Source organism: Ciona robusta, chromosome 7 (assembly GCF_009617815.1).
Source record: "Ciona robusta chromosome 7, ASM961781v2".
Lineage (NCBI taxonomy): Eukaryota > Metazoa > Chordata > Ascidiacea > Phlebobranchia > Cionidae > Ciona > Ciona robusta.
In genome coordinates, this window is record NC_143241.1 from 919,426 (window position 1) to 943,008 (window position 23,583).

At 34.5% G+C, this 23,583-nt stretch overlaps 2 protein-coding genes across 4 annotated transcripts; both read left to right on the forward strand.

Annotated features, from left to right (window-relative positions):
• Positions 1-1,266: 1,266 nt before the first annotated feature.
• LOC149733286 (C-Maf-inducing protein-like) lies at positions 1,267-16,213 on the forward strand. 3 transcript variants are annotated; one of them, XM_089881018.1, is made up of 20 exons: positions 1,267-1,423; positions 5,994-6,223; positions 6,588-6,707; positions 7,047-7,097; positions 7,360-7,428; positions 7,658-7,747; positions 8,468-8,512; positions 8,905-8,967; positions 9,432-9,512; positions 9,883-10,097; positions 10,293-10,471; positions 10,834-10,948; positions 11,645-11,710; positions 12,020-12,046; positions 12,778-12,934; positions 13,452-13,577; positions 13,918-14,097; positions 14,619-14,765; positions 15,077-15,182; positions 15,565-16,213. In XM_089881018.1, exons 1-20 carry the CDS (start codon positions 1,363-1,365, stop codon positions 15,687-15,689), a joined length of 2,253 nt encoding a protein of 750 aa, XP_089737144.1. In that variant the 5' UTR covers positions 1,267-1,362; the 3' UTR covers positions 15,690-16,213. The 3 variants fall into 3 exon arrangements, with proteins under 3 accessions (XP_089737144.1, XP_089737145.1, XP_089737143.1); XM_089881017.1 differs by lacking the exon at positions 1,267-1,423 and adding an exon at positions 2,952-3,325; XM_089881019.1 differs by lacking the exons at positions 1,267-1,423; positions 9,432-9,512 and adding an exon at positions 2,900-3,325.
• Positions 16,214-17,265: 1,052 nt separating this feature from the next.
• On the forward strand, positions 17,266-23,262 carry LOC149733287 (mucin-5AC-like). Its single transcript, XM_089881026.1, has 9 exons — positions 17,266-17,424; positions 17,683-17,890; positions 18,076-18,200; positions 18,599-18,833; positions 19,281-19,411; positions 19,634-19,804; positions 20,316-20,441; positions 21,716-22,000; positions 22,402-23,262. Exons 1-9 carry the CDS (start codon positions 17,304-17,306, stop codon positions 22,872-22,874), a joined length of 1,875 nt encoding a protein of 624 aa, XP_089737152.1. The 5' UTR covers positions 17,266-17,303; the 3' UTR covers positions 22,875-23,262.
• The last annotated feature ends 321 nt before the right edge of the window (positions 23,263-23,583 follow it).

Consider the following 23,583-nt stretch of genomic DNA (forward strand, 5'->3'; position numbering starts at 1 on the left):
AAAAAACGTAACATTTGCTTCAGTATAAAAATATATCAGTCCAAACAAATAAATCACAGCAACGACATACGAGTCTCCTGACGCAGTAGATCGACGTTAAGTCTCGTAGGGTTTAATTCTAATTCCTTTTGGTATATTTAGCCTCGATTATAAGGAAGACACGACCAGCGTTACCTCTGTGTTGAAAATCACTCGAAGGTATTTGAGTATATCTTTATTGTTGGTTCGTATTTGTCACAGCGCGGATCATTTATTGATTATTTTCGCCCTTTTGGATAATTTTTCATCAAGCAGTTGTACTGTGTGTATATTTCAGCCCCACAATAACAGACTAGGCGCAAATTTACCACTACCACGTACCAGCTGGTACGGTGGCCAATAGGTGGGGTAAGATGGCACAACGATACTTATTGTGCCGTTTGGTTGCTTAAAGCTAAGATATTTTCGCTTAGCATATATATAGTAAATGGAGTGGGGCAAGATGGGATACTTTGTAAGACAAGACTATTTTAATTGTCTAATTCCGGCCCCCAGTGTTTTGTAGAAAACACCGCACGCCAACCCTTTTATATGAACCTGTGGATTTCTGCCTTTGCTATTTAACGCGTCTTAAATAAATGAAATTTTGCTACTAATTTTGGTAGAAAACTTAAAGAGACAGCGAGAAGTTATAGACTTGTTGGGGCTTCTAAATTAGCGGTTCTTAACCTTTTTGTATGCTTTACCGTTTAACAAAAATGAATATCGGATTTTTCCTATCTTTATGTACTGTTCTAACTTTTAGTGCTGTGGGGTAAGATGGGATGCTGTTAACACCTAATTCCCATATTTCCTGATCGTGTTTTAACAGTTGACAACGCTCCTTTAGGGTTGACTGAGGATATGGTTGTATAATTCTGTAAATATTCTCTGTCTTTACCAAATGGTCAAAAACCCAATGAAAATATGTCTCATCTTATCCCAGATTATACTTACTAATCTTGACCAATAGGTGGTCTCTATTTATAAAAACAGTTCACGATTCCAATAGATTTCGGTCCCATTAGATGAATCGTAACGTCGAGTTGCAACACGCTGTAAACCATTGTATAGCAGGGCGTTAAGTATGTGTTTGATCTATGCACACAAAACAATAAATGAGGTTGTGTTTTAGCAATAAGCATTATTTAAAATTGATTTTTCGACATAAAATATTAAAATTACTGTTGTGGAAAATGATTGCAAGGGCCAAGATGTTCCCAAAAATGTATGTTCAGTAGTAATGTTTGGTACACTATTTACTAAAGCTACCTTGGTGACTTTATTTAATAAAAAAATAATGATATGGATTACATCGCTTAGATTGTTAAAATAACTGTGAAAATGCCAGTTTCCCGTGAAAAACGTTTAGCACAGAGTTTAAAAGTTCGATCTCCTGAAAAAGGTTGGTTTACAAATTTCATTTGTTTTAAATATGTCAGTGATAAATCTTATTTATACACGTCATGTAATTACTTAACCAAGACCCTTACTTCAATACCCGCATACCTCTAACATCAAACCTTAACTTAATTTACTACTCTAGTACTATAAAGTTTTATAAGCCCATTGGTTTCTCTTTCTTACTTTCCATGAACCACAAAGGTTTTTTTGTTAGAACTTCAATCAACTCGACGACTTTTCACTCCTGCTGTTTTCATAACCCTTCATAAATAATAAACATTTTTTTATGGGTAATACTTGTAATATGTTTATTTTTAAAATTTGGGAAGGCGTAAAACTCTTGGTAAGCTCACTAATAAGCTGGCCTACTTCCACATGCCACATCTAACTCATCTCATTTTTTAAAATTTACTTGTCTTGGTTGTTTGTTTCTTTAGTTGACAAAATTATATTACGAATTTTATCACAAACTGGCCCCAAAGTTTTGAGGGTATTAGCAGTGTGTATTGTTCATATAAGTGTAACAATAACATATATAAACAAAATTGGTTACAGAATTCTGCTTGTTCTAACTATTGTCTTTAGACCAAAAATACGCAGGCGCTCTGATTTTCTAAATATCTGGGGTATGCAGGGTGCACCTTGGCGTTGATTATGACGTCGTATATTTGTATATGCACGGTGTATGCATATTTTTTTCGGTGGGAATTCGCAGCACAAACTCTGCTTACAGTTGCGTGTGTTTTCATAAGCAGCATGTTTGTTACGTAATAGTGGGGATTCACATGTGAATTCATTGCATCATAATAGTGATTGTTCGACCTGGCAACTGAACTGATTACGACATAATAGCAATTTACATGTTGGTTATTTGCTTCCTAATAGTGATTGTTCCCTTGATTATTTGGCCTGCAGCTGCTTAAAAACAAGTTGGATATTTGTCTTTACGTATGTGATCAAGTTTTGCAATAAATACTTCGTACGCGCCTGAATGCAAAGTATTACTCTTCTGCTTTAGTGATTAGAATGAGACGCGTTCTAAGAAAATGGTTAAGAAAATGGGTATGCCGCATACCCAGGATTGGCATCCATGACCATCTATGCTGTATAGCATTTGTGATATTTGTATTGCATGAAGCAACGTGAGTGTTCACCTTGAAATTTTGTTGTAAGTTAACCCTACTATGTTAATAGCAGTGTGCTGCCACTACACAAACTTACCAACACTGTATTGAGATTGTTTGTTAATATAAGATATGAAGAGTAATTAATACATATTCTCATTGTTCAGCGCATAAACTGTTAAGTATTAATAATTCAATCAAAGTGTAACCGTGCTCCCTTTGCATTGTTTGAATTTATTTCTGAACCTCTGATTGCAAATCCTTTGTTTAGTGGACATAAAAATATTATATTATTGAGATTGAAATGGTTAATAGGTTACTATTAACAAATCTATTCTCAGTTCTCGGGTTAACGTCATCAATTTTTCATGATTCAGCATACGTAAACATGTTGCCGTATTGAGTTAACAGCTAAATGTATACACTAATACTAATGTAATTGCCTACCAGTAGCAGGTTGCAGTTTATATTCAGTTCCTGTTTATCTGAGGTAGGTTGTGCTTTAAATTTAGGTCCTGTATTCTATTACTTGGAACTGATTATACTTTAGTTTAACCTCGTCTTTTTTCTTGGTATATTTATTTTCACTCTACCATTCTATACAACAGCTCTGTTGTTTGCTAACAGTTTGTTTCACAGTCAAAATATGTCTAAATTAAAAAGATTGTACAATAGTTTTATGTCGTCTAAAGTGAATTATGATATAAGAAAGGTTTCGTCATTGTCGTCAGTTTATTATGATGATGAAATAAATAGTAACACTCGCCAGTATTTTGAAGGTACAGTGTGTTGTCTATCTTACTTGTTAATACAAAAACATAATGTACCTGTCCAGCACATGTATCTGACATTGTTTGGTTGATATTTACTGATAAGGTTTAATTATCTTTGAGAGTTATGTAGTTACCTACATTGGGCGTCTTATAAATACGTACAAACGTCACCATTAACACCATTATTTAACCAACCATTATATGCTTCGGTTTTCATGAAGTTGATTGTTTCAATCAAGTTGTTCAATAAGTTTACTTTTTTATTTTGAACCATTATTTCTTGGTTGCAATAACATAAGTTAGTTTGCAACAGGTTAAATATTATAATATCTCGATATTAGGATCGATAAAATGGAAAACTCTTAGTAAAACAGCCTCTGGTTATTTCAGATAAAAGTAGACGTTTGTGTTGTTGAATAAATGTTTAACATATTTATCCCGTCACCACCTGCTTGGTTAAACTGCCACATGTGACTTAGTGACTATGTGGGTGATTTCACGTTTATGTACGCTTGATGCAGCTCTGATTAAAAATCCACATTAGTGACCACTGGGTTGGAGTAATTCTTGTTTGGTGTCTTGCCCAAGGACTAGGGATGTGCTGAAGTTGAAAAGCTCGGGTTCGCCGAGCGCCGAGCTTCAACGAAAAGCTCGGCACGAGCCCGAGCCCGAGCACCTATGACGTCATCAAGGAGAAAGGCGTACGAGAATGCGTTCCTATTCAGCCGAAAAGCGCCGCTAATCAAAATAATACAGAACACGTGGTTTGCGGTTAAAGACGCGTCTCGCTTTTCATAATTCCTACTGTTGCAAAATGTAAAATTCATACAAATAATATTTAATTAAACAATTATTTATAACTGTTACAGCCAGTGGCACAATTAGCAAGTTTCTACGCAAGTTCATCTTGGATAATGTAACGGTTATTTACGTCAGAATAAACCTTTACGATCGTTACATCACAAACGAGATTGTTGGAAAACAATCGTGTTTTATTCGCTTCCATACGATCTGTAGTTTGTGTATAATTTTTGTTTCTGATGATTAGTTTAATGCAGGTAAATCGCGATTATGTTAATTTTAATTGGTGCAAATATAAGAGCGAGGAGCGACGCTATCAGTAAATTGGAACCAACATAAATTGTAATATGATATTACAAAGTATCGTCCCGGTCGAGCTTGGACAGAAGCCAAAAAACATCGTTTGATGGCGCCGCACGAGAACCAGAGTTTCATTACGTCATTTTTCACGAGAATAAATTCACAACGATTGCTTCGTTTGTTACGTGTGGAATGTATGCTACCGCATGCGTCTTCCTTCATTTCATACGCCGGCGCAGAGTTTAAAAATGTGACGCTGATACACGATGTTTTGATCTCGTGGTTGGTTGGGCTGCCCAACTTGGGCAGTGGGCACATTCCTCCCAATTGTTATATTATAAAACGTCATAATTAATAGTTACGTTGCGATAGGACACGTGACGTAACAATTGAATGAAAAATTGTTCTAATTCCAAGCGAAGGAATGTTATATTGAATGCAACGCGTGTGTGTGCGTCTTAGCACTTTCTGGCTGCGTACGTGTCTGCGGTAAAGGTGGCTTAGAGGTTGCAAAACTCTGTGGTTGCAAAACCGTGGTTGCAGCAATTTATATTATTTCATTATAAAAAAGTTTAAGAGTTTTTGGCTTTTATTTAAAGGGCCTAAACACACCCCATGTCACTTTTATTTTTTATGGTAAATTCATAAAGCGACCGTTTTATTGATTCCAAAAATACTTTGCTTATTAAAATTGGTCCAGTATAGGCGGAGATATTAGTCCTCAAACAGTGATCTCTAGCGCTATCTTTTTTTTATTACGAGCTCCGTGATTGTGACGTAGGAACGTACTAGTCACGTGACTGATTCATTCGTAAAAGCGAAACCTGCGTTTTTTTGTGCTTTTTGCGTTTTTTTTTTTGTTCTCTCGTTTTTCGCTGAAAACACTGCCTCTCGCCTTTCTGAATGAGAGCGGCCACGCTTCAACACTTTTGTGACGTGTTTGTCACGTGTGTAGTACACTTCTCAATTTTTTTTGCCACGCAACTTTCAAATCATTTTTTTGAATTTCACGGTGTTTGAGCTGGAATATCTTTGGTTATACAGAACCGATTAAAACAAGTAAGGTGTCGTTGGAATTAGAAAAACACACTCTATCGATTTAAGCGAAGTACATTTGGGGTGTGTTTAGGCCCTTTAAAATGTGATACGAAAACATTGGGCGCTCGTGTAATTCGACAACGGCTGTAATTCGATATGGGCAAATTCGCTGACGTTGCGATTCGTTACTTGCGAGAGAGCAAATTCACAACGAACGAAAAATAATTAAAGAGAAAGCTACGCTGACTAGTCTCGTTATCTCCTCGTAGTAGCTTCACTTTTTTTTATTTTTAATATTTTTCGCTCTCGCGTGCAACATTATAGCAAAAGGCTCGGCGCTCGGCCCAGTTTTCAGCCGAGCGCCGAGCGTCAAAAAAGGAGACGCTCGGGCACGAGCTTTTGAGTTCGGGCTCGGCTCGGCACATCCCTACCAAGGACACATACCCTCACAAGCCACAAAGATCTTATATGCTTTGGTTAAAAAATTCAAACCTTTATCTGAAACTTCTTTTAACTTTTAATATTCATTATACAGGAACTGAAAAGTTCAAACGAACGGTGAGTGCATCAAATATCCTCACTCGTTCAAACAGCAACGATGGACAGAAGTTCAACTTAATAACAGAAGGAAGTTTGCGATGTAACTTCTACTTTGATCTTTCCACTTCCAATATCATGGAGAAGATTATTCACCAAACTAAAACATCGCATTCATGGGAGACACATACAATATGTCTGGATGAAAATGAGATTAAAACTCAAGTTGTAAGTTTGATTTATTGGTGTATGATGAATGTAACTTGCTTAATTTTGCGTAGTGGGCAATGACAGTTGTTATAACACGGGTGTTCTGTTAATCTGTTTTGTTAGGGTTTTAATTAAAAAAATAGGGGTCGATTTCAATTTACAACTTTTGTTTTTTTTAAAAAAGGGAGGGTTTCACCCCTCAAACCCACTGGCTGGTTACTGTTAGTCTGTTGACATGTTTCTATATTTTGTTTGTTTTGTTTCTACTTTAAAACATAATTTGATTATCAACCTGTCTATTTGTGCCTGAGTGAAGAATAATTCATGTTATGTTCACCAAACACACTTGAATTAAAAATCTCAATCTGCTTTTTTTTCAAAGGTTTCAAATGGTTGGTTTAAAACACCAATCCCATATTCGAAAATCAAGAGAGTAATCGCTCACAACAAAGCTCTTAACTGTGTTAAATTAGAAACTGATAAAGGAAATTATTTGTTACAGGTTTGTTCTTTAGTTTATTTTAAAAAAATGATTTTTTTAAGTTTAGCAATAAAATATATATTGGGTATTTGCAGAACAAAAATTGTTGTGCGTGTTGTTGTGCGTGTTTTGTTTTAAATTGTATTTAAATAAGAGACTGATCATACCATTGAGGCGTACTATGTCTCTTATATTCGCCTTTGCAATTATTTGAACTTGACATGTGTCTGTTGTTACTGTTACGTTTTCTAGCACCAAATCCTGATTCAGGTTTTGGTATTTTTTTACATTTTTAACATGATTATTTCTTATGATGCATAGTATTGTATTAACGTTTTTACGAGCCATGTAATTATTCAGGCATCGAACAGCCATCAAAGGGATCAATGGTTTCATTCTTTGCAATGGAAGGTAATCAAATACACAATAAATATTATTTAATAACCGACCTCGTTTTACACCTTGATTGACGTACAAATGATTAAACCTCCTTGAAGAAAGAATGAATTATCGCAACGGCACTTTTTAATTAAATACATTTTAATTTCCCCTTGCCAAAAAATACATATATATTTTATTTATATATATAAATTAAATATATATAATTACTTTTAATTTTTTTTAACTGTGGGGTTGTGAAATCCCCTAGTTGACCAAATACATTTAATCTCAGGTTACATTAGAGCAATACAGAGGAATTCTTTTAAACGCAACATCGGCCACATTAGTTCAAGATCTGAAGGTATGGGTAAAATAAAATACACAATAATTTGATTTGAATTTGTACAACTATATAATGTTTATGCACAAATACTTCAACCCATAATATATGTATGTAAGATGTAATATTTTCATCTCGAACATTTCGAAGATGTTTTTAAAAGAAACATTTAAGATAAAAATCATATATATGTTGTCATGTTTGTATTAAACCTGAACCTAAAATTCATGTTTTCTTCATCGTTGTCTAGTTACTTGTGGCATTAGCAGTTAACTCCCATCTCTATATATCGGACACTTATCTTCCAGTTCTTAACATTGTTTCCCAACTGTTATCCAAGGTAAGACAGCTGAATTATTCTCATCAAAATCCTGTTTTGTTTTTATGGTATTTATTTAGTTACAAAGCTTGTGGTAATAAAAAGAGCAATGAATTAACAATGAGTTAAAAATAGGTATATTTTATGTTTAAAGTTATATTAAGGAAGCTTCCCTTAACAACAGGAATGGGAACGTACCACAAGTTGTATCTTGATAGTTGTAGTTGATACAAATTCCTATTGATGGTGTATTTTATAAGATAGTTGTTTAAAATAAATGTTTGTTGGTGTTGGTTAGGTTTTAATAGGCATGGTATGAACAATAATAATCGGTGGAATGAGTAAAATTTCATTTACCTACAGTAGGAAAGCCAGAAAAATATAGATGGGGATTTTCAGTGGCAAAAAAAATATAACATATTACATGTATATATATATATATAATATATATGTGATATATAAGCCCAGAAAAATATGTGTGCCATGGGTGGGGTCGCTGGGATGTTTAAAAGAAAAAACAAATTTTATGTTTATATATATAATTAAATACGTATATAAATATTGTTTTTTTTGCATTTTTAAACGGGATCGAGAATCCCTAAATCAATTACTGCATAAAGATATTCATATTTTATCGAAATGTATAAAATATTGTTAAAAGTTTGGCATTATTGTTAGCTGAATTTAATTTTTGTGTTTGTAATAATGAAACGAAATATCAGCAACTTTTATATTTGATAGAAATCCGCTTCGTTGAGCAATATATCGCATGAAGATCTTATCACGGTAAGAAAAATATAATTTGTGTTTTAAATTTATTTTTGTAATTTTTAGGAATCAGGGATTTTGATTTTTGAACCATTAAACCAGGTTTAAGTCCAATAGACTTCCTCCCACTTTTGTGCAACAGTTAAATAAAATGTCAGTGGTTGAATTTGTTCGTCCATGTCCACTGTAGTGAGTAGTGATCTATAAAAGTAGTTAGTGGTTAATAAACAAAGACAAAAATATTGGTAAAAGTAAATTTTGGAATCCCTACTGGCTCAGTTTCATTTATTCAAAATCCAACTCAAAAGTTGTTTTGATTTTAACTTAGATAATGCTAAACTTGAAAAGTGTTATATCATAAGTTTTATATGTTTAGTAGTTTATTTATAAGTAAACCCCCCAAACTCCAGGCACTCGCCCCATTAGTTGAAAACAATCAACCAACGCACGAGATTTGTGACTTTTTTATAAAAGTAAGTATTTTGTTAGATCACCTCAAAAATCTTAAAATTTAAAACACTGTAAACTTTTAAAAAGTTGTAAATAATATATCTTATGTAGTGTGAAATACATGGCATTCGGGTAAGATGTACTTTGTAAGATACCGTCAAAGGTTATGTTTTCATGTTTCATGAATAATTAATTGCAGTTTTCATCCAAGGTCCCGTGTAGGAGTTAGTACGTCACCTATGCATAATAAAAACACATTTGTTTACATTATTTAGCATTAAAAAAGTAGAAAACAAAAGTTAATAGGGTGGGTTGGGACAAGTTTTTCCTTTGTTTTATCGCCATATTTAGTAGTAAACAAATTTAGTAAATAACACAATGAGGAAATATAGGATTTGATTTTTATCGGTTTCCCATCTTACCCAGCAGTAATATATTATAAGTCATTAATGTTATATCTATGATTTTCCCCAATATGTTTCCTCAGCATTGCCGTAACGCCCCACGCTCCTTAATCGTGCTCGACACTTTCACGCAGATAGTTCATCGAATACTGAAGGAGAATGTGGTCAGTGTTGTGTGTTTGCAACTTTATTATTTATAAAGTTCTACCTAGTTAACAAATGTTTATTCATCTTCCCCACAATTCGAATCTTAAACCTAAGTTATGGCAATAACCAACTGGCTTATTTATCCAGTTATATGACATCGCATAGCCATATTTATGATTTTCATTCTAAATGTCTTGGGTTAAATAATAATCTGTCGTATTTGAATCTGGTCAAAAACCAGAGGTTTTTGCGAAGGTTTTTATAGTAGGTTAACTTTGTAGCTGTTTTTTTTGGTTTCATTAATTGTTTTTGGACTTCATTGATTTTAGCTGTAAGGTTTGAACAATTGGTGTTGCCACATGTTGTAATCGTGCACTTGTTTCACAGAACTTTGGTAAATCATCTTTCTTGAGATTGTTTGTCATCGAATACATACAAGCTCTTAACTGTCAGAACAATCCAAGTGAAGCCATTGAAAAGTTTTTACATCGAGTTCATGGCCCATTAAGCCAGTGTCCTCACCCACGGATTCTTAGCAACTTGGTGTCTGTTTGTCTATCGGCGATATACCACTGTTTTGGTAGTGAGATAGAAAGAAAAAGGTAAAATTTTACATATTTCATCATTCAGTTAAAATCTCCTGGCCCAACATTGAGGTCCAATCATGTCTTGCATTTTCTATTTAGTTAAAAATTGTTAACATGTATATTTTTTACAATTTAGTAATAAACAATTTGTTTCATATTTTAAATTAAAAATTCGTAAGTTACCAGTGTAACACAACTTTTGATGTCTAGGAATAAAAAAGGAACAAAAGTCTCAAATCTTCACCCAGCCGTTGTTTCTCATGATTTACAATCAGTTTATATTTTAAACAACCAAAAAACATTGTCCACCAAGTATATGAAGAATAGTTTACAAGAAGGGAAAGTAGCCGACGATGTCAAAACAATCAACACTGAGAATTCAACTTTAGGTAATTTTCCCATTTTATGATTCACGTTAATGGTTCAATGTAATATAATGAGTATTTGATTCTATTTTAAAAAAAAGGCTGATGATGTCATTTAGGCGAAATATATATCTTTTATATTATACAATTTATTGGGAAATTGTTATTGTAAATTTGTTGTTGTTCATTATATGGTTTTATCTAAATTTGCGGATCTAATACTAATAAAGTATCTATTAATTTAAAAAAAAAACAGAAACAAATTCCATATTTTTGGCCAACCAATGAAAATGTCCTTGTTAATTTTGAACTTAAATATATATATTGTATTAATTACAATTGCTTCTAACTTTTGTGTTGATTTGTTAATGTGTAATAAAACATAGACATGAACCTGAAAGAATCCCACAGCAAACAGAAGTTGAACAAATGTTTAGAGGAAACAACATCTGTGTTTAATATTGAGACAATGAAACTATTCGTGTTCGTCATGGATAAAATGTGAGTCATTACTTGTGCTGGCTATTTCAAATGAGTGATCAACCAATCTTGGACTTAAGTACAAAGTGGAACAAATACAAATAAATCAATGAACGTAATTTATTCATTACCTCGTAACAGGGCAGCGGCAGTCATTGTAACACAGGTGTTTTGTTTCATCCCCCTCGTGCCTGCTTAATTCACCTTGTGCCCGAGTTGCCACGTAAATAACTTTGTGGTTTAACCTTTTTTTGTAAGTGGCAAACATGCACTTTGCAACAAAAATGGATTTAATAACTTTACTCTTCTCTCACTGGTAGTTTAATCAAACTGTCTGTATATAAATTTTCAATTTTTGCATAGGTTCGCACAAAAAAATAGATTTTAATATTTTGGAAAATTTTTCTTTTTTTAATCAATTTCACTTCTTGTTAAAGTTAAATTAGGTTCAGGTTTTATTAGTTGTAATAAACCTTAAAATAAAGTTAGTTATTATATTATGCTGATCATAGGCACCAAACCTGGGGTGGCAGGGTGGTCAGGGCAACCCTGAACTTTCTAAAATCAGTAAACATTAAGGCCATTGAGTTAGATTCGTTTTTATAGGAATCGTGTCTAACTACTCCTGCCTCTTCTGCATTTAAAAGTTTGGTGCAAACATATGATTACAGATATATTGAGGAAAATATATTTAAGATATCATGTTTATTCCCTTAGATTACAAATAGATGATTGGGGGCCAAATGTTGCTGGATTGTTGCAACCTTTACCTTTCCCTGATGAGTAAGTACATACCTTTACTTTATATACTTCAAATAATATCTGCACGATTGTTTCCACTTTTGTTTAATTTGTTGATAATGTTTATTTATTATTTTAAATAGGGGTCTAAGTTGAATTTAAAATATGTTAAAAACTATATCACATTTCATTTCATCGTTTAAAAAACCCTTGTGATTGTACGTTGAGTTTCAATCATGTTTTGTGGTTTATTTAGTAAAACATTTATGTATATAACTCGCATATAACTTTTATTTCTTCTTTATTCTGAATAAATTAAATTTCATTTAAACTATTTATTTTTTTCCACAGAGCACTCAACAACAAGGAATTCTTAAGGTAAGCTGTCATTCTAACAAGTGTTTACACAACATGTACTTAATTATTACTTGTGATGTTATTTGTATTAAATGATGGTAAAAATGTAACACGTTTGGGTATAAGTTCTTTTTTGGGAAAAAAATGAAATATATATATATATATATATATGTTTGTTGAAAATGCAGTCGCGTTATCTAGTTCTTTATTCAATAGGTGGTCATAGTTTCTTAAGTTAATTATGATCAATATCATGCTTACATCGAATATATCCATTATCCATTTACTAGTTAGACATGTGGTAAATATGTGATGAATATTCTCAGTGACTAGGAAGGAAACTGTTCTATATATAGACTTCATTTACGTCAATGTTAGACATGCCATATCCTACTATAGTTGACCAACAACTGCGTCATAGCATGCACATAGTGTATTTTACAAGTTGTTTGTATATTATAAACACACAATGCATGTCTGGGTCTTCACTCAGCTTAATGTTTACATTTTTCTATTTAAACCGTTTCCGACTAGTTATTGTTATTTTTTATGACGACACTGGTGCTTTTGTCTTGAGTCAACAATCGTCTATGACTATCAGCCATGTATTAAGGGGATTTTGTATGAAATACGGCATGGAACAACCAAGCTTCATTGCATATGAGTTTTTCACACGTCATAAGTGTTATATAATGTAGTTGGATCCCCTTTGTAAATATTCACACCTGATAACCACCAGTTTTCACCCACAGAGCCATGTACCCCCTTGTTGAACGAATAACTCAGGATTCACGTGATTATGTGATCAAAACACTCCAGCATTCACGTGAGGGTAAAGATGGCTGGTTACAACTGTACAGCTTGAACTCGCCATTATGTGAGGACAACGGAAAACTATTTTCATCAATGGTGAGCATTAAATAAACCAACCAATATAACTATGATGAATTCATCATAGCCCTGATCAAGATCTCATGAAGTTGGATCATTCTCGTAGAAAAAAACATCCAATGCTCCAAATTACGTAACCGACAAAATTTAATTCCAACCAATTGTGTATAAGATATAAATGTTTCGCCTAAAATGGCATCACATACACTAATCTCGTGTGGGTGAGATAATTGAAGAGGATTTTGGCCAAATTTACCCCATTACCCCAACATCTAGTCTGATTACTTATGTCATTTATGTGGATGGCATCATCATTCTCATTCTATTTTGTCATAGAACTTAATTCTGACTGTTATTTCGTGGCAAAAATCGTTTACCTTTATGAGCACTAGATCAGTTTTAATTCATCAAATATATTGGTTATAATTAATGGAATCAAGTATAACAGTATATGGCATGGAACAAGAGTATAGTTATTAGGATAACATCTGTTGCACAAACAGGAAAAGGTTAATTAATATTCAACTGTTATCAGGTGACAGCGTTGCTTCTACCTGGTGTGCAATCAGGCAAACGTAAGAAGTTTCTCACCATGCTTGCCAACTCCCAACTACAAGCTATTATTACACTTGCTGTGAGAGAAAGTGAAATAATGATCCAGGTATTTATATCATATCCATTATATTATATGTATATCCATAGGCACCAAACCTGGGGTGGCACGGTGGGCGAGCTTACTCTGAGTTTTCTACGCGGCATTAATCAGTAAACATTACAACTACAGAGCTAGCTTTGTTTCATAGGAATGTGTTTCTAACTTTCCCTGCCTCCCCTGTGTTTTTTGCTGCCTGTTATTAAATTCATACTCGAGAGCATTAAACAACTTTAACATTGTTGCAAGCGGTTGGTGCCACAGCATTTTTTCTGCCGCAAACCATTGTTGCAACTGCTTAATTTTTTCATGAACAATATTTGTGTTTCAATTTGTCGACCGTTTCCAGTTGTTGGGTGAATTTTTGGAGTTAGATATAATACCTGATGAACAGAAGCAATTACAAATAGTTTCCACGCTCTTGTGCACTGCTAGTGGCAATAAGATGTACACTGAATTATGTTCACATAGAGATGTCATTCACACCATGGAAGGACCAACGTATTTTAAACTTGCACCAAATTCAACTGTGAGTATTTTCATCGTAGTTGTGCAGATATTGCTACTAACATGCTAGCGAACAAATGCATTAAAACTTAATTTTAATCATTGTTATTGTTTAATTGTGTGATTGCTGTGTTAAGTTTTTGTAACAAAACATAACAATCTGAATACAGTATAAAAAAAGTTAAAACTAATACGGAAAATAGAAGAGTGAAACGTTAAGCTGTGATAACGCTTCGATTAACCAAAAACAGTAACGTAAAATGTTAATAAACTCAAGAAATCTTTGGTGTAAATATTAAATATTTTAAATTTATACAAATATTGTAATTACATGTGCGTAACACACGTAAGGTGCATTGTTTTAACTTCAATGCATTGCGAATATTTCAATGACTTCTTTAAACAAGATCAGTGGATGCCATCAAGCACAGGAAACAAACCAAGCTTCATCAATTATTAATAATGACGTTTTGTAACACAAACCATACGTTGAAGTCCCTCCCACTTACTTGATGTCATGATCATTGAAATTTACTTCCCCAGATCGTCGATTTGCAAGTTTTGCTCGGCACAGGTTCGTGGGGTAATTTACGTGAACTTGATTTATCCTTCACTCGCCCCACAGCCGGCATTGCTTCAACATTATCACGACTTAAGAATCTCAAACATCTAAACCTCAGATTCACAGATGTTAGTACTTGCTTGCTTACTTTATTGTTTCATTCCTTGCAATATTGCACAGTTTACATCACATGCTGAATCCTTGTGCAGTTCTCTTAAATTGCAGTGGTTACTAATGGGTTGCCTAAATTGTTTGTAACATTATAGAAACAAAACACCAAACTTTACATACATAGTATTTAAAGTAGGGTGTGCGAAGAAGACCGGTGCTGTCATTGTTAGCAGCAATGAGCATTGAATCCATAACCTCCAGGCAACCCCCATAACCATTATTCTATGGTGGTGGGTGTTATTTAATGTTGTTTCACTCTTTAATTTAGTTCAATGATAAAGACTTGAAGGGATTGTGTGACAGTAGTCTTAACTTGGAGTCATTAAACTTGTGTGAAACTAATGTTACTGATGATGGCATACAACACTTATGTGGTGAGTAAAATATGTGGCACAAATTTATAAACCTAAACTCGCGTCGTAGCTTATTCAAAGTTGATCATGCCTGCTTTCTACTGGAGATTTTCTATTACATGTAACTTTCTGCATCAATGTTATATTAAATACCCTACTAGTGTAACAAAACTATTTATATTGTGCTTTTCTGTAGTTCTCAGAGTGATTAACAAGAGTTGATTTTCATTAAAACTATAAAAAAAAAAAATTTAAAAAAAAAAAACTATTCTAATAGTTTGTGGGAATAAAAAAATTGGTTAATGCTTTTAAGTAATATGATTTTGGAAAATAGTGTTATATTTACTTCATTCAGTTACAAATATATTAGCTTAGAAATAATTTAATGTTGTTATGGTTACAGTTATGAGCCATCTGAAGTACTTAAATATGAACAGCACGAAATTAAGTCTCCCCGTGTTTACTACTTTGAAAGGTTCGCTCCCATCTTATGTGAAGTACGACGTCACATACACAGAAGCTTGGTAAACTTGATTACTTTTCTATATTTTCCATAAATCTTTTCACCCATCATAAGCAGTGTTATATTTGTGCATGTGTTCGCTGCCTGATGTCATTATTATGACATCACACAACTTCTATCTTATGGTAAAGTGTTAAAATTGTTTTTTAATTTATTTGAAATATGCCCATTGCATCATTTTACACCAAAAGTTACAGTGTGTGTCAAGTTATATAAACACACATGGAGAACATACTGTTTTTACGACAGTTGTTGGATTCTGTATAAAATCAATCTGCTGAACAATAAATATGTTTCATAATAATCAAGGTCAATATCTAGTGCCTGTTATCACTTAATGCAATATCCGCTTGAATGTAAATGAAGCCTGCAGTCGTCGTTTTGTTTGTACATTATTTCTTGCCTTTCAATTTTTTCAACGACAATCTGTATTTTCGAACATTTCTTCAAATAAATCTCTTTAATTTCGTATGTTTTGCATTTGATTTTCAATATTCAATAAAGTGAATTTATTCACATGGAAGTTTTATATTGGCTGTGGTTGTTACATGTATGTAACTTATTTATCCTCGCATGGCGGGGTATTGACAGTTATTATAACACGGATGTTCTGTTTCGTACACCTGGTGCGTGTTTACGAGTTACCACGTATTTAACTTTGTGGATAACTGCTTTTCTGTAAAAAAGTTGACCAGTCCAATAGTGCCCACTGGGTTGAAGCAATTGCCGAAGTATTTTGCCCATGGAAACATACACCCACGATGGTGGGAGCAGCGACGAGACTCGATCCCTTATTTCTGGGTTACAGGCAGACGCGGCAACCACCGTACCATGGTGCCTAATTAATTGTTGCATACGTAATTCCTTTAAAAGATTTGCTCCACGTCATCTTTATAATAAGCGTGTGTTTCATGAGAATTGCTTCTTACATAGTTTTAGAACCACTTTGTTAACCAATGTTCATTTATTTATCTAAAGTTGTCATAGCGACTGTCGTTTTGTTTCTCTTCGCTATGCTAATTAACTACAACCTTTGTTTTTGTAATGGAAAAGATAAATTTAAAAACATTCATGTTATCTTTATGAATCACGTTGGTATATATAATTAATAACGCCTATTTATCGTAGCTTTGTTTCCTTGTGTTAAAATAAACTTGTTTTAAATCCCCAATGTAGGGTGTGCTACATTATGACGTGTATTAAAACCTAAGCCGAGAAACCGGATTATTCTTAACTAGAACTCGCGAATCTGGTTGTACATAATGTATATTTAGAAATCGAACTATATTTTGTTTCGCAATAAACGCTGACGTTAGCTATTAATAAATAAAAGCCAATTTTATAAATCAAACATAACTTTTTTCCGACACATCAAAAAAAGATTTTAATTCCGATAAGAAGATGAAGCCGAGATAATAATAAAATAAAACGCTATTTTTCTGGTAAAGTTGCGGTCATGTCCTTAGGGAATATTAGCAATCATTCTGGCTAGACGTCTACATTAGAACAGAGACAGCGTGAGTTATCTTATACACAATGTTGGTTTCAGATCAGATAGATGTTACACAGATTTCGGAAACTAAAATATAAAATGCTATCAGCAGTTTTAGTTCAAACTAATGCAATTGTGTGAATTTATTGTATTGTTTATTGTATTTCAGATTGCTGCGTCCAATATAATGTACAGCTTTGTATTTAAGCTCATATGTGTTTCGGTTATCTGCTTTAACTCCGTTCAAGGTATGTGGTTATTGTGAGTGAAACGTCCAGTTTTGCATAACTATCTATAATATTGTGTTTTAGAACTTCAGTTTTGCAATTTCAGTATAAGATAGTACGGTAAGATAGGTGTTGACACCTAAATGTCAATTAACAACGTTCTTTAGAGTCATGGAGACACGGGTATATTACTCTATAAATATTCTTTGTTTACAAATAAATGAAACGATAAAAGGTATTTAAAACATGTCCCATCTTACCCCACCCTACCATACGTAGGTTGCCATTATGGGGAATACAAAACACCTGGTCGAAAGAAGCGATCGACAGATGTAGCATTATATGATTCAACGAGTCTTATAATATGGTTTACCAACTGCATGAAGCGAACGAGTGCGGCAAGTACAAACGATTGGTACAGCGCAACAGCATGGACGATAGCTGATTCGAACTGGTTCTTTTACACAGAGAACAAACACTGCAAAGAGTAAATATTTTCATATTATAAAAATATAAATAGTATGTTTATAAAAATACCTTTCTTGTCTTTTCGAATACGGCAGCAAATATTAAAAATAGTTTAAAACGTAAAGACAGAATATATCCACAAAACTGCAGTTGTTAAAACAATAACGGTTGACTTGTTTATATTCTTTATTTTTCTACACGCAGTTCAAGCACCAATACCCAAGAAACCGAGTGCTGGATCAGCAAAGTAAATAGTTTCTTCCACGACCCAGTTGCAACAACAGTCAAAACTTGTATCTATGAATATCAAAGAGAAACTGCAAAGTCAGGTGAAAGCAAAACTTAATTAAACTTTATTATTTCTTTTATTACTTAAGGTTTTAATTTAATTTTTTTTAAAAACAAATAATGTTGTATATTATAATAAATATTATAAAAGCTAATACTGTTTATAGTGGTTTGGGTGAAACCAAAGCTATTTAGCCAAAATAATAACACTGCCGCTGATCCATCGGCGTGTCCTTGGACAACAGCAATTGCTTATGTCCAAATTGCCAACCATACAGAACCATCATCACACTAAGTTACATATGTGGTAACTGGTAAGCGAAGACGAGGTGTATGAAACAGAACACCTGTTATGACTTTCGTATTCCTGCCACAAACGAATAATTCAATGTAAACATCCTTCATTTAGTAAGAGCTAAACGTATATACGTTTGAACAGGTGTAGCTCCAGCGACTCTGGTATTGAAATCAGGCGGTCGCAAACGTCGTCAATCAGGTGTTACACCGACATTTCTTCCCACATCGCCCCCTGTATGTCCCGTGGTTAACTCCACCAACTACGAGAATGGTCTCGCATTGCAAGTTCCACCCGACAGTCGAACCGATCTCCCACCAAACGAGAACTTTGATCTTTACTCGGTCTCTCAGTTTCTAAGAAACAACACTTCATGCTCGTAAGATGTTTGCTGATACTTTTCGTTTTGCAATCACACGAATATTGGTCTGGCTTGATAATTGAAAACATAAACAAAGATATATGCTGGTACCCAAACCAACGTTTTAAAGTTAGCGCATATTTTGTTCTGTGGGGTAAGATGGGATACTGTTAGCACCTAAATCCCAAATTTAATTCTGTAACTCTACTTTGTTTACCACCAAATAAAACGACAAAAGGTAATTAAAACACGAACCATCATACCCCAACTAACTATATCTTCACTTCTTGGAGTCTTACTTATTTAGATATAAATAATAACGCTCCAACTAAACCATGCTGTTTAGAATTAAATTATTTCCGAAGTATTTTTAAGACTGAAACGAGATAACCTAATTTTTAATTTGTCAACGTTTAATGATTTCTCACAACGTTCAATTAAGTTATTACCTATGTTTTACTTCAGCGAGTGCGAGACATACCGACCACGGAATGTACCTGCGTCAGAATGTTGGGCTCAACATTTCTCACAACAAACACGTGACCTCTCTACTGTTAAATTCCCGGTCCAACGAGTGAATGCACGTTACGCTGATGGTAAACACGATGATTAAGCAATTTGTTCCTAACGATTGTTGTTTTGTTGCTAACTCCTTTTTCGTCGCTGTTTGAATAATATGAATTTCTAAAACTGTTTTCGAAGATATCAAAAAACGTTAGGTTATGTTTTGGTTGGGAATTCAATTAAAATAAAACAAACATAATATCCCACATCCATATCTTTATAACATTAAATGTTGCATCTGTTAAAACTTGTAGGCGGTGATATTGTTGGTGCGTGTCGTGGCAACTTCTTCTGGACCAAATGGTATAACACTGACGATCCCGACAGCGACGATGGAGACAAGGAGTTATTACGGACAGTTCTACTTCGGCAGCGAACCATGGTTTGTGAAACACCAACAGGGATTCAAGCCAGAGTTGTGCAAGGTAACTGTGGGTTTATTACAAGAGATTTATTATATAGTCGGGTGGGGGGAGATGGGACACCTTTAACACATAATATCCAAATATTCTGATCGTCTTTTAAACAATTAACTACGGTCTGTGGAAGTCGTTAGGATACGGTTTTATAATCTATTGAATGTTCTTTGTTTATTACTAAAAGTAATGAGAAAAGGTGTCCCATCTTCCCCCACTCTGTACCCAATGTATGCCTTCTACTAGACGCGATTAGCCGTAACAAAGTTATAACGAGATGCCTCTGGCTTAGAGTTTTCTAGCCATACTTAAATCCACCACAAAGTTACATACGTGGTAACTCTGGCACGGGGTGTATGAAACAGAACATCCGTATGATAACGACTGTCATTGCTCTGCCATGTGAGGCCATGGTAGGACAAAAATAAGTTACATACACCAATCACGCCATTACACGTATGCGTGCCGACATTTATAGCTTAAGGTTAAGTTACCGCAGTTTATAAAATACATAACGCAGGTGATCTGCCGTATGGAAAAGCGAACCAGAACATTCAAATAAGTCCAAACCTTGGATTAATTTGTTACAACAACGAACAAACCGATGGAAGATGCAAAGATTATCGTGTACGGTACTGTTGCTCACGTGAGTAAGCAGATTTAAATATAAGTTTCCAGTGGTTCGTGCGGAGATTTAATTTAACCGCGACAGCCAAATAACTCTTACGCATTATAGTCTGGCACAAGTAGCATACTTAAACGAACCTGATAATTTGGTTTCGCCGAAATATCTATTTCGTGCTTTTAGCGTTGTTAGTTTCTACACATCTTAAACCTGTTATTCTACCAAACCCTAATATATATTCATGAATGTATAAAGTACAGCGTGAAACCTAATTTCCATATTTCCTGATCGTGTTCTAAACAATAAACATTTTTTGACAGTTTTGGGACCACGTGTATCCCATCTTACCCCTACTATATCTGCTTTGGTTTTTATCACAAATGTTGTTTTGTCTTAAAACCCATGCGTTTGATTTGTTTATGTTGCCTACAACTTTAAACAAGTTTAGTAAAGTGGGGTGATATGGGGCATGTTTTTATTCTTATTTATTCGTTCCTTTGACAGTAAACAAAAAAACATTTACAGAAACATATAACCGTATCCTCGCGACTATAAAATAACGTTGTTATTTGTTAAAACACGATTTTGAAACACCTGGATTTGGTCTGGATTTGGTTTATTCTTATTATTGTTATTACTGGCAAACGTTAATTCTTCACTTAATCCTCACTGGTTCCAACACGCCCGACTTATGAAACCTCACTGGATAGATTACGTGTTTTCCACATCGTTGTTGTGATGAACCTCAGTGTTTATTCTACTTGTCCAAGAACCTATTTATCCTCGCGTTGCAACGGCGGTCGTTATAACACGGGTGTTCTGTTTCATACACCTGGTGCCTGTTTACGAGTTACCACGTATCTAACTTTGTGGGTGATTGTTTTTTATGGTATATTTTACTGCGTATTAACATTCGGCCGAACTTTATTCGAAACCGCCATTCAAAGTTGAAAATATAAAATCCCATTTGCATTTATGGCTTGTGATAAATTGAAACAAAATAATATTTTCATAAGTTATGAAACCTGCACGCATTTAAAATGTGCAGTCCTGATTTTTGTTGTTTGTTCCTGCATGAAGCAAACTTGTTAGCCATGAATTTGACCGCTACAAAGTAGATCTTCCTATTTTGACATCACCAAAGTCAACAAAATAATGGCATTTTTCACGGCTTTAAAATTAGTGTATTTACAAATTTTAGGTAAAAATACAGAAACGTATAATTTTCACATTAGAATATACTCCATATTTAATCGTAACATTTATCAATAAATGTGGTTACTTATATTTTCCAGCTGGTGTCGGCCGATGCCCTCTAAGATATGGATGGTCTCCTTTCTTTGATCATTCAAACACAAGTGCTTATGGAGACAGTGAGGTGCTTGAGCAGCTACGCGTTTCATATCCTGGTAGAATATGTGAAACACCTGTGGCTATTGGAGCTGAAACAACAGCAGGGAAACCTTACCAATCATCGGGCAACATAGTCAAAATCTCGCCAACGTTTGGCCTTCAATGCAGAAACAGCGATCAAATAAATATCCGTTGCAACGATTTCAAAGTCCGGTTTTGTTGCTCAGGTATTTGAAATTTGCTAATGTTTAAACATAGGGTGAGGTTGTTATGGCGAGACGACCAAATGTTACCCCAGAGTTTACGGGTTTAGGTATCGATATTGCTAACGTTGTGGGCGTGTGCTTCCTTGGGTACACTTAACGGCAATTGCTCCAACCCAGTGGTCACTAATCCAAGTTGTTCACCATGCGTTAATAAAAGTAAAAAAATAATCACCCACAAAGTTACCATACGTGGTAACTCGTAAGCGGGCACAAATTGTATGAAACATAACACTAGTGTTATACGACTGTGGTTGCCCCGACGCGAGGTTAAAGAAGTTAGATTCATTTATTCATTGACTACTTTAACTTGTACACATGGTAGTTGCCATATTTTCGTCGTACAATAATTATTTTTCCTACAGACGTTGTTGGAAGTTGCCCTCAATCAACTCATCAATGGTCGCAATGGTTTGATGATGGGACTACTGCTGCAGGTGACGACGAAACACTTGTGCGTATTCGGCAAAGCAACCCGGGTTTATGTTCGAACCCGACAGCCATACAAGCACAAGTCAACCACACCAGTATGCCTTATGTAACAGGGGGCAACAGACTTCGTGTGGAACCACAGTTCGGTCTTGCATGCAGGAATGATTTACAAAACTCCGGGAGTCTCTGCTCAAACTATAAAGTTCGGTTTTGTTGCGGTCCGACTGTTATAACGACCACTGAAACAACAACAACAACAACAACAACAACAACAACAACCCAAGAAGCCACAACAGCGACCCGAGAAGCCACAACAGCAACCTCAGCCGCCATTAGCTCACTGGTCAGCACACTAAGAAGATATTTCCTTATGCTGTACAACTACCTGCGAAACTTGGCAAAGTAAAGCTTCGTATAAACAGCTCCCAATATATCCACGTTCAATATGTATATTACTTAAACGACACACTTTGATGATTGTGAAATTATTATCCGATATCTTATTCACATGAAACACGGGGCTTTAATACAAACAAGTCAGATTTCATTCTGATTTTTTACATCACTCAAGACTTGTAGTTTTTAAACCGGAAAGTTTGAGATGAAATTCTTATCATTCATAAAAGCTGCTATGTTTGTATTGAAATGGTCCGATAAATAATGTACTTATTCATAGAAATGTCATATAACGTTAACTGGGTTGTCTGTCCGTAGAATGGAACTCATTTATTGCGCAAGAAATCCTAAATAGTTTTGCATTAAAATTGCAACAGGGAAACAACATAAGCGTTTATGTTCATAAAATAATAAGAGTATTGTGTGAAACCTCTAAACAACACATGTTATAATATTATAATATATGCCGGTGTTGCTCATGCGAGTTGTCGCAATATATACAATAAAGTTCAGGTATATTATAACAGGTTGGAGTAAGATGTTTTCATTTGTATATACAGTAGGGTGGGGGAAGATGGGACACCTTTTACCTCTGTTTTCTCGCCCCGTTTAGTAGTAAACAAAGAACCCATGACTTCCATTGACCGTTGGTAATTGTTTAAAACACGATCAGCATATTTAGATATTATGTGCTAAAGGTGTCCCGTCTTCCCCCACCC

Excerpts from the sequence above, each read along its gene's own strand:
- LOC149733286 (XM_089881017.1), top strand. The coding sequence starts at position 3,193 with ATGTCTAAATTAAAAAGATTGTACAATAGTTTTATGTCGTCTAAAGTG. Across the intron at positions 12,935-13,451 it reads GAAAACTATTTTCATCAATG|GTGACAGCGTTGCTTCTACC; the intron begins GTGAGCATTAAA and ends AACTGTTATCAG. Across the intron at positions 14,766-15,076 it reads TAAACCTCAGATTCACAGAT|TTCAATGATAAAGACTTGAA; the intron begins GTTAGTACTTGC and ends TCTTTAATTTAG.
- LOC149733287 (XM_089881026.1), top strand. The coding sequence starts at position 17,304 with ATGCAATTGTGTGAATTTATTGTATTGTTTATTGTATTTCAGATTGCT. Across the intron at positions 17,891-18,075 it reads GAGAACAAACACTGCAAAGA|TTCAAGCACCAATACCCAAG; the intron begins GTAAATATTTTC and ends TTCTACACGCAG. Across the intron at positions 18,201-18,598 it reads AAGAGAAACTGCAAAGTCAG|GTGTAGCTCCAGCGACTCTG; the intron begins GTGAAAGCAAAA and ends ACGTTTGAACAG.